We start from the raw sequence: 11,907 nt of genomic DNA, 5'->3' as shown, positions 1-11,907 counted from the left end.
AGATAGGATAAAGAAGGATCACAATTTTTATTTTTTGTTTTTGTTTGGGGTGAGAGTTTTTTTTTAGTTAGTGTGTTGATTTTGTGGCATGTAAGAATTATATAGTTGCAAATATTGCCACCATCGCCACTACTAACTATGAGTTATAGATATGAGTTATTACGTATTAAATTGAAAGTACAGATAACATATATTTTAATAATTAAACAAAATTGATACAAACAGAAAAAGAAAGGAAGAGAGAACAGTAAAGGAAAGGAAAGGAGGAACTTTTATAGAGTCTAAACATTAATATTATGTTTTGTAACAGCTCTTAATTCATCATCACTAATATTATTCAAATAATGATCGATATTACTAGTTTGTTCTTCGTGAGTTACACTTGACTCTTGAGAACCTGGAGTATTGATAGTTTGATGTTGATTACTGAAACTGATTTCATCGTCATCATTTTCATTTAAAATTTCAGCTAATTCTGGTGGTAATTGATTTCTAAATGCAGTAGTATGGGAATTTGGAGTCATACCAACTTGAGTTTCAGATGAACCATTAGATGAACCAGAATGATATTTGGATAATTTCTCTGGGAACATGGAATAAACCGTACTTCCGATCATAGTATCATTATCATTATCGGAAGAAGAACTTGAACCATTAGTTGAGAATCTAGCTAAGAAACTTAATGAATCCTTAGGTAATTGTAATGGTAAATTTGATTTATTATTAGCTGAACTGGCCCATAATGAAGTAACAGGTAATGATAAAACCACTAATAATAATCCAATTAATAATAATAATGAACTTGAACTTTCACCTAAACCATAATGAACAAAGACTAAAATAGTTGGAATAATTAAAGTTTGCGATGACATGATTAATAATACATGGAAGGAATCAAATTGTTTTAAACCTAAGTATCTTCTTGTTTTAATAGCCATGACTAATTTAAATACTAAGATTAATGAAGTGACATTTATAACAGTATAAAATAAAATTCGAGGTAAATCATTAACAAGCATACCATTAATAACCGTTTCCAGAGTGATTGAATCAGTAAAGATTTGATGATACATTTGATTATTTCTAATGGTTGAATTCATATATAATCCGATAGTAGCTAAACTTAAACCAGCAGAAATAGCAATGGAGATAAATTTCATGATTTTAACTTCAGGAGATTTGAAAATAATATAAATTTGATAATTAATTGATAATAAAATAAACACCACTAAAATAACTTCAGAAGAATTAGCCACGGTTGAAATTGTATAAGAAGAAGTTTCAGGATTTAATAAACCAGTGAATGAAAAACTAGGTGAATTCAAAGGACTTAAAATAAAGGCGATATTCAATCCAGCTCTAATAATCATCCAAATCAAAGACATTAAATTCATATAAAACATAGGATTATTCTTATGTTTATTAGGAAAGATTAATAATGTAATGATAAGGACCACACATGCACCAATAGAAACACCATGAACGATGGTTTGTTGTAAAATACGATGGAAATAAGCATCAACCAATCCAAATGGTAATTCAAATACTTGTTGACTTGGATCTTGAGGTAATGTGAAATTTAAAAATATTGATTGAGAATCAACATTAGGACTAACAAAGATATTCATAATGAGTGAGTGAATTGTTGTTTGATTGATTAGAGAAGAAGAGAGTTGTTCATTTTTAATTTTACAAAAGGTTGACAATTATAGGTTTATATAGAGTAAATACATTCTAGTTAAATTGGATGTGAAAAAATTGTTTCATAGTTAAGATCAAGTTTTGCAATTTGATTAAATATTTCCTAATTAGGTTGCGACAATGGTAAATTTCGTCACTGGGGGAGTGCACATAAGATAAAAATAAGGGTAAATGAATGATGATGAAAGATTTGTAAAAGGATAATGAATATAGTTTTAATGCGACATCATTAGAGGGTTAGAAGATGAGATTTGACGTAAGAATAAGATTTGTAGATTTGAAGATTTGTAGAAATTATCAAGTTAAGTTAGTTGAGAGATAGTAATTAGAAGTAGACCAAAAAGGATTTATTCAATTACGATGAAGGAGGGGTGGGATTTATATTGAGTTGAAAATATGTGGAGGAACTTGACAGGAAATAAAGTGAGAAAAGTGGAGGGAGGGAGAGAGTGTCTTGGTAAAAATAGAATTAATTTTCATTCCACACGACCTTTTTCAAAATGAGTTATTTTGTGGTGGTTGCAATAGTAACAGTAACACTAAATTAAAGATACAGATATTGGGTAACAAAGTGAAAATGTCACCACCACCGGAGGGGATGGAAAGATTGAAAAATACAATTACAAAAGGTTTGTGTATCTGTAGATGAATGATATTTTTAAATCATTATTGGTCAAAACATGGGGAATGAAAAGACACATTCATTATTTGATTTGTAATGAGGAGAGATGGGGATAGAGGGGGGTAAGGGCAGATATTGATTATGAGTTTAGTTCGAATATATAAAATATATCATTCAAAACAAAGGATATGAAAGAAGGGAAGGGAGGAATGAAAATAAGATAATAAAAATTGCTTTTTAAAATAAGAGTGTGAATTATTTTCTTGGTACTGCGATATGATCAAATGTGTGGATAGAGTGAAGAGAGGAGGCAGATGAGGAGGAGGAGGACGAGGAGGAGTCAAAATTTGATTGAGGGACAATTCATTCATTCATTCAAAATTTTCAGAACAATGGAACTTGATCAATAAAACAATCTAAGTCGGTGTGTCACTATGTCCCCTTTATTTCTTTTTTTTTTTTATAATGGTTCGTTGAACATTACAACCATAATAATAGAATGGTTTTTTGTTATACCGTTGCTCATCTTATGATTTAAATTATTAACCCAGTAAATGGGGTGTACCACCCCTACTCATCATCATCCTTATTAGTTACTCCTACTACTATTACTATCCTGGGATGGTTATAATCATGTCATATTATATAAGCTTTCTTTTCCATAGTAATAGTAGTTGATAAGCTTGTCAATCCGTAAAAATAAACAAAAAAACCATTCAATTTTATTAGAAAAAAACTCTAAAATAATTAATCTTTCTTATCAAAAAAAATTAAATTAATAAGAGAGGTGTGGATTTTATTGGTGGAGGGCTAAACCTGTAAAAAAAAATATAGATCACATAATAAAAAAAAGCAATTTTAAAAAATAAATTACTTAAACCAGTAACAAACAGTATCAGTTACAGTAAAAGTTATAAATAATAATAATTATTATATTGTTAATTTACCGATCGGTCAATCAAAGTTAGTTAGTGTGTAAATAAATCAATCAATCAATGTTTAAAATTGTAACACCACAACTATTCGTATAAATCATTATTTAGTAGATCATCATCTATGATTGATGTATTATGATGTGATAATTTATGTAATGTTTCTAATAGTACGACCTTGCTATAATTAAGTTAATTGAATGATGATTATCCAACCAACCGATTTGAAGATCAAACGACTGAATGATTGAATGAATGAATTAACCCTGAACGCTAATTAATTAATGGGTCTAATCTAAAGTCGGTAAAAGTTGTAACGAAACGAATGCAATCAACGCAATTTGAAACAGTTTAATGTATGTCGTGCGCAAGGGCTAGAAAATAATCCTATTCATTATCTAATTTTTAAGGATGGTTAAGTCTTTTAACTATGGGAAGTTAAACGTGTGGTCGCGCGAGAGTGGTATAAAAGTTACCCACAATCAAATATTTTTTAAAGTTTTGTGTGAATGGTGCATTGTCTATTTTATTTTTAACCTCTCTTAAACAAATAATTCACCTCTGTCACACACATAAATAAATAAAACGGTTTTTTTTTATTTGTTTGTTACTGATTATGAGGGGAGGAGGGGATCCACAGCTTTTTTTCACTATACAATTCATACATTGTCATTATAAAAAATTTGATATATATATAATAAAAGTGGAGGTACATTTTTTAATTTCAATTTTTATATAACTAGTTATTTTTATCAGAATATCAACTTTTAAATGGACTAGAATATTATCTTACTATATCATCATATAATAAAACATATACATAACATATAGATATGACATTATCACCTACTAATACTACTACAGGTCGTGGTAGTGGTAGTGTTACTAATGTCAATATCAAAGATAATGGTATACCCACTAGTCATTTCTTTAATTATAGTTTAGAAAATACATCGACATCATCAGACCAAATCAAATCATTTCATCCTCATCATAAACATACCCATAGTCATAGTCATACTCGAGTCATAATCATTCCAACTCTCGATGATCTTATTCTGGGTGATCGTAATGAAGATGAAAATAATGGTGATGATTATTATAGTGAAGGTGAATTTATCAAATATCTTGAATCGATTCATTGTATTGAGAATTATCAATTTATAATCGATATCAATAAACTCATTGAACAATATCATGAGATGAAATTATTGGAATGGCAGGTTTTCTTTAATCAATTTTTAAATATGAATAGTATTCAAGAGATTAATATTGGATGTAATTTAAAATCGAAATTTAATTATTTTGAAATTCCAACTTTACATTTACTTGTACATATTAAAAAGATAATTATGGATGAAATTTTGATTAATTTATTTAATGAATTTATAAAATTTAAGAATTATCATATTAAATTGATTAATAAGAATGGTGGTGATGAACATGATCAATTAATTATTTATAGAAGAAAATCAGAATTAGTCTCACCAATCGATAAAACTAGTCATATTCCATATCCTGATGAACCAATCTTGGGACAACTTGATGAAGAAGAAAGCTTATCAAATCAAATTGATAATAAATTATTTATTTCAAAATCAACCATTAAACAAATTGAATTAAATGATATTGATGATAATTCGTCATCAAACTCATCCAATGATTCATCATTAGATAATGATAGTTATTTAATATCAAGTCGCAATAATTCATCAGCATCAACCACTACCACCGTATCAAACTCTGGTGTTCCAGGATCAAGAGGTTCATCGATTGGATCTATAATTGATTCAATTGAGAAATTTAAAAAGGTTAAAAAACAATTTAAATTTAGAAGATTTAGTAATGAAGAGTAGATGATATTTCTACCATAATGTTTCAATTCATTTGTATTATTACAACAATTACAGTTACTAGTACTACTACTAGTTCATTTTATTTATTAAGGGGTTCAGGTTAAACATTTATTTTATTATTCATATAACGGTTTTTTTATGATTATAATAGTTTATACTTTATAGATTAATACATTTACAATTATACACAGTAAGTTCATTTTAGATATGTAGGAGATGTGATTATTTGATGATGATAATTTTAGGTTAAACAGAGAAGAGGAGGGGGATGAAAATGTGGAGATGAAAAATAGTTTTGATTGATTGATGGAGATGTTTGAATAGAGGGGATGGATGGGATAAGTGGGGGAAGTTGATGAAAGTTGTTTTGAAGTTGAATGGTTAAAGTTTTAAGGAGGGGGGGGAGGCATGGTTGGTTGTCGTCCAAATTGATTGGTAGTAGTGGCTCATTAAAAAAAGGATGATGGTTTTTAATTCAGTCGTTTCTTTTTTTCAGATTAACGTCTTTTCCCCTCCCACTCCCTTTAATCTCATAGTTAACTCCTAGTTAACTTAGTACTGCTCTGCCTCCAAGGACAATGAAGATAACTCCTCATTTTTTAAACCGTTTATTTATTACTTAAAAAAGTTAATAGTTTAAAACGGTATAGTTTATAATTAGTAATGATCACTAGTTATCATATGTAATTACGGTTTCATAGTTAATTAATTAATTACGTTAACTATGTGTGAGGGGTGGAATAAACGGAGAGTTGTTATCTTTTAGTAAATTTATTACTATACACTACTCCTTTTGTGATCCTAATGGGAAGATCTTTTATCATTCGCATTTATAAAAAAACGTTCTCACCCTCTCGCCCCGCCGTAAATTAGTATTTTTGGTGTTTTATATGCAGGTAAGATGGGTGTACCCCAATTAAAAATTACTGATAACATAACATAACCCATACGTAAAACGTTATATATCTAAATCTCAAAGTTTAACCTTTACGTAAAGTTTGTTTATTTAGTTGTTTGTAGTCGTTTGTTTTTTCTTTCGTTTGAATGTTTATTTACTTGGATGTTTGTTTACTTGGATGTTTTGTTTATTTACTTATTATCCCTATTTATCATTACTATATATTAAAATTTTTTGGTTGCGAAATTTTAATAGTTTTGTGTAATTATACCCATTTATTGACCATAGCTTTTACTTGAATTGTTTCATTTAGAGATCTATAGATCTTAGAGATTCGATAGAACATACCTTTGAAGTCACTCTTTTCTAGTAAAATAAAGATTTGTATCACTGTACTTACCTTAGTTTCATTATCATTGGAGTTACCCTTTTTTTCGCACATCTTTAAAATTACCTATTTTATTACCTATCAAATAAGCATAACATGAATATTTAATCTGGGGTAAAATTTAAAAATATATAGGAAAAACAATCAATCAACTTGTTCATTTCAATTTTTTTTTATCTACTTCTTTTCTCCATCAACTAATCATACCATCATGTCTACATCTATACCAAAAAATATTCAAGAATTATTAGATAGAATCGAATCAAATCAAAAACATATTGATGATTTACAAAAAATGTTAGAATCAGAATGTAAAGCCAATAATGAAAATGATATTTTAATTCAACAATTGGAATTAACCATTGAATCAATTAAATCTAAAGTTGAAACTTTATCAAATAATAGTAAAGTTCATAATCAACAAATTAAATTTATCAAATCTCAACAAAATAAAACAACATCAACATCTTCATCTTCATTCATTACAAGTTCAACAATTCCAAGGCCAGTTAGAGTCCCACCTTTATCCGAATCTATTTCGTTCTTACCTCCTTATACTCCACCTCAACCAGAATCTTAATCAAGGTAGTTTTCATTCTACACTTTAATCTTCTTCAAGTGGAAATAATTACATTTGAAGTGCTTTAAGAAGTTATCTCTGCAGAAAATATCTTAATACCCATAGTGAGTTTAATATGAATCTTTACTACAATGGTATTGAAAGGGCTAATTATTGTACGAATTGGTGGTTGCTATGCTTTTGTTGATTTTGTGAGTAATTGCTTATTTTTCGGTTTGTGGCGCTATTAGTATAACATATAATTAAATAGTATATACACTGTTAAAAGGGTCGCTAATCATACATAAAATTAAATAATATAAATAAACCTTTAAAATATATAAATTTCTAAAGTTTATATTCTATAGATTTTAAAACTCTTCACAATATCGAAGCACGTTATAAATCAAATAAAATATGGACAAAACTACCATAATTAGAGATTCTACTCCAGAAGAATTAAGAAAAATCATAACTTTACAAGATCAACAAATCAAAAATCTTGAACAATGTGAAATAGATCAACATTGTAGAAGTCGTCTTCAATTTTGTTTGTCAGACGTCTGTTGTTTCTAAGAGTTTCAACGTTTTATTATGCAAGTTATATTTTACATAAATTCTAGGCAAAATAAGCTTAACATATAAATTTATCTCTATATTATTTAAATGTAAATAAAATATCAATATTTCAACCATTTATCTTTCAATGTCAATAAACTTCATTCAACATGAGTAGTTAAAATATTCCAGAAGTCACAATTTCTTGGTCTACATGCTCACACCAACAGCGACTTGAACTTCTTCAATGCTCTGTAAAAAGATCTATTAAAGTTTAATCTTATCTTACAAGAAAACTACAAAACATTAATCCTGGACTCTTAAAAATTCAAAATGATTTAAATATTTTAACCACCATCTTCTAAACATCTTACCAAATTATTATATTAAGGTCAACCTCCTCCAATCCAAAATTTGATTAATAAAAGAGGTGGTCATAATTTATAATCAGCAATATATTCACTTCATGATAAATTGATAAATCAATGTCACTACATCAATAAATCATCCAAAAACTTATGAAATAATAATCTTAGTTTAATAATTCCCGTTATTACCATTGCCATTCCCAATATGGTTGCAGATCTGGAGAAGTTACTATATTTGTTTTCTATTGTTATATGCAGTTATTTAATTATTCTTTCCTCCTAGATGAATCTATATAGTTGTTGTATTCTTTTATATACAAATATGCTTCTAACATGAAATGAGCATAACATAAAATAAACTACTGTATGTTAATCCACTTATGAATCTTAAAACTTTTAATTGTTGAATATTAAACTTTTCATCAAATCATTATAATTCAGATTAAATATGACGTCCACAACTATAACTACAACTTCTATTCCAAATGAAGAACAATTAAAAAAGATCTTAGAATCACAACATCAAAAACTTGAAACTCTTCAAAAATCATTAGAGTCTCAAAAACGTATCGTTAGAATTCAGCTGAGTGCATATTCAAGTTTAAAAGATTCCCTTGATTTTATCAAACTGGAGCTTTCTCATATTAAAACGCATAATAAATATGGTTTTACTATTAATAAATTAATATGGAGCAGTAAGCCTCCACCAGAATATACAGAACATCATCTGCCATCTATTCATTTGCTATTCAATATCAAAAAGAATTCATCCAAGAAGGCTGCAAGAAAAATTCGAGGTACTATAAAGTGCAAAAGTGAATCCATGGAAAGAATTCGACTTGAAATGTTCGACGAGCTTTTTCAGTGGCATATAAAATCACCGGATCGTCAAAAAGTTGAATTCATGGATAAAACACTTGCAGAAATTGAAAATGATTTAAATATTTTAACTAAAACTGATTCAAAATATTCTGAAAAGCTTTCAAGATTAATAAATCAAGGTCAACCTCCTCCAAAATATTTTTTGGTTGCAGGAGGAAAACATAATGTTTTAGTTCTGAGATAGAACAAACGTAGATTGTGATCAATAATTGGGTAGGAATGACTTTATATTCTAATAAAGTAGAGTAAAATATACAAGAGGATTTCAGAGTTAATATATAGTAAATTAGAGAAAGGGACATATCCTGAACTGACAAGTCGGATGCAGATTATAGCAGGAATAAGGATCATTATAAGATACCTTATAACACATAAATTAAAATCAGCTATTTTAACTGCATAATAATCTGTTTGCTGTTTCAATAGTGAGTCGTTTGGATGCAAAACTTAAGCCAAATGTAATGTTAAGATAGACTAATAAACACTATATTGATTACTTCTTGATATTGTATATAATTAAAATTAATTTCACTCCTGTTATGTGCAATTTGTGTTTTATTATATTTTCTTCGTTTGATAGATCTCAATAGCTGCCATATTCTGCATTTATCACCAAATTAGCATAACAGATTAAATAGTAGGTGTACGTCACCGAAATGTATGTTAATTTAAAATATTTATAAAGTTTAAAACTTTTAATTGTTGAATATTAAACTTTTCATCAAAGTGATTAAATATGACGACCACAACTATAACTACAACTTCTATTCCAAATGAAGAAGAATTAAAAAAGATCATAGAATCACAACTCCAAAATATTGAAAATCTAGAACAATTGTTAGACGAGCAAGATTGTATCGATAACTTTCAACTGAATGAATATTCAAGTTTACAAGCTTCTCTTGATACTATTATGATGTATATTACTGATTATGGATCCACTATTAATGAGCTAGAATTGGGCACTATACCTCCACCAGAATATATGGAACAATGTTTGCCATTCCAAAATTTAATAAGTAAGTTATCATTCATTGATCACCTTCATAGGAATTAATCGATTGTCTATAATTTTCTTTTCTTAACGGTGTGGAAATTTTATATTGTTTTTTGTATTTTGAAATCTTCAAATTTCCCTTATTGGATTTACTAGATCTTTAAAGTTTCCATTTCTTATATAAGCATAACATAACTATATTTCAATATAATATATAAACTATTTAAATATCCAATCATTTATTCGGTCATTCATTCATTTGTTCATTTGGTCATTTATTCGTTTGCCATTCAACTTCGAAAAGACCTAAAAAATATGGTTACTGAAAATACTCATAAGTGTCATAGTGTTATATTAGAAAACATTCGAATTGGAATGTTCGAGCCGAATTTGGGGTGGAGTTTTCATGAATTGGATTATGAAAAAGTAACCCGCATTGATAAAACACTAGCAGAAATTGAAAATAATTTAAATTTTTTGACTAAAACTGATTCAACTTATTCTGAAAAGCTTTCAAAATTAATAAATCAAGGTCAACTTCCTCCAAAGAGTAATTGGGTTGCTCGAAATGGATACAAATTAAAATCTGCTGTTTCAGCTACGATGTATTCACTTCATAATAAGCTGACTTCAAACTTACTGTTTCAAACAAATGGATTGGATCGTTTAGATGTACAACCTAAGTTGTAAAAATTAATGATAAGATAAAACAATCAACAAAATTCATGAAATCCTTTGTCAAATCTAAGATGATGCAAAGGACACACACGCATTTTGATTTAATTTTCTTGTCTTGAAAGTCCGTTTAGAATCCAGTATCAAAGACTAGTTAACATGAAAAATAATACCACTGAGTTGATTGAGATTATTTAAATTCAACAACAAAAACTTATTAAGATGAACAAACTTTACGGTGTCAAAATAAAGCAATTAAAGTATGATACAGTTAGTATACATGTAATAATATTCTAATCATATAAATTCTTTCTGCAGTTCTCTTTTCACCTAATTATTGGTCATGTGACTGTGCACGTTTTCGCGTTTTCAAAGCACACACTAAAAATAAGGCAAGGGCAAAATTATTTTAGGTCATTTAAATTTAGAGTTATAAATTTAGTTAATTTCAATCAAATCAACTACAAATCTTAATCAGTTGACATCAAAATACATCACATCATGCCATCAAAGGATCCATTAGACGATTATCCACCTACTTCGACAACAGCAGGAGCTCCTCCACCAGCTTATAACTCACCCTTGTTTGAAGAAGAAGAAGGAACAAGCAATCAACCAAGAACTTTTGGTGATAATATCCCTGATGATTTTAAATATTCTGTCAACGTTGCAAGTTGTGAATTACCCATACGTCAAATGTTCATTAGAAAAGTCTACGCATTATTAACAGCTCAAATAACACTTAGTTTAATTGTTGGTACAATCATTCATTATTCATCAGATGGATTTAAAGAATTTATGTTCAATCATTTGTGGATCTTTTATGTTAATTTATTTGCTACATTTGGTTTCCTTGGTGTCTGTTTCTTTAAGGCAAGATCATATCCTATTAATTTGGTATTGTTGGGATTATTCACTGTTTCTGAAGCTTTCTCCGTTGGTATTGCAACTTTATTCATTGATAGTAGTGTGTTATTAAACGCTATTTTATTAACACTTGTTATTTTTATTGGGTTGACAATTTTCACATTCCAAACCAAATATGATTTCACAAGTTGGGAAAGTTACGCTGGAATGTTTATCTGGATATTAATTAGTTGGAGTTTCCTATTAATGTTCTTTCCTGGATTTAATACAAGCTTCACTGAGAACATTTACGGCTTATTTGGTGCTATATTATTTTCGGTTTATATCATAATTGATACCCAAAAGATTATGACTGTTAATCATTTAGATGATGAGGTTATGAGTTGTATTCAATTATATTTAGATATCATCAATCTTTTCCTTTTTATTGTAAGATTATTGAATAATAATCGTAATGATTAGTTGGTGATTTTTTGATTTGTTATTTTTATATATAATAGTTATAAATAAATATATATATATTAGTTAGTTTATTAGCAAATTTATTAAATGTAATTCAATTTTTAACTCAGATATCTCGAAATTTTATATCACTTTTATTGTT

At 28.2% G+C, this 11,907-nt stretch overlaps 4 protein-coding genes across 4 annotated transcripts; 3 read left to right on the top strand and 1 right to left on the bottom strand. All coding sequences in view use genetic code 12, as the record gives it.

The window, feature by feature from the left end:
- Positions 1-281: 281 nt before the first annotated feature.
- STE2 (alpha-factor pheromone receptor) lies at positions 282-1,628 on the bottom strand (the record flags this gene model as incomplete). The annotated part of the gene is made up of 1 exon (XM_064905819.1): positions 282-1,628. The coding sequence occupies one exon, from the start codon at positions 1,626-1,628 to the stop codon at positions 282-284; it is 1,347 nt and encodes a 448-aa protein (XP_064763696.1).
- Positions 1,629-4,088: 2,460 nt separating this feature from the next.
- On the top strand, positions 4,089-5,111 carry RGS2 (GTPase-activating protein; the record flags this gene model as incomplete). Its single annotated transcript, XM_064907945.1, has 1 exon — positions 4,089-5,111. One exon carries the CDS (start codon positions 4,089-4,091, stop codon positions 5,109-5,111), a length of 1,023 nt encoding a protein of 340 aa, XP_064763695.1.
- Positions 5,112-8,330: 3,219 nt separating this feature from the next.
- Positions 8,331-8,948, top strand: DFJ63DRAFT_311694 (uncharacterized protein; the record flags this gene model as incomplete). The annotated part of the gene is made up of 1 exon (XM_064905818.1): positions 8,331-8,948. The coding sequence occupies one exon, from the start codon at positions 8,331-8,333 to the stop codon at positions 8,946-8,948; it is 618 nt and encodes a 205-aa protein (XP_064763694.1).
- Positions 8,949-10,891: 1,943 nt separating this feature from the next.
- DFJ63DRAFT_294032 (uncharacterized protein) lies at positions 10,892-11,850 on the top strand. Its single transcript, XM_064905419.1, has one exon. The coding sequence runs from the start codon at positions 10,938-10,940 to the stop codon at positions 11,763-11,765; it is 828 nt and encodes a 275-aa protein (XP_064763693.1). The 5' UTR covers positions 10,892-10,937; the 3' UTR covers positions 11,766-11,850.
- The last annotated feature ends 57 nt before the right edge of the window (positions 11,851-11,907 follow it).

Source organism: Scheffersomyces coipomensis (genome assembly GCF_036884675.1).
Source record: "Scheffersomyces coipomensis strain NRRL Y-17651 chromosome Unknown DFJ63scaffold_2, whole genome shotgun sequence".
NCBI lineage: Eukaryota > Fungi > Ascomycota > Pichiomycetes > Serinales > Debaryomycetaceae > Scheffersomyces > Scheffersomyces coipomensis.
The sequence above is the reverse complement of the archived record's forward strand: the minus strand, read 5'-3'. Positions and strand labels throughout refer to the sequence as shown.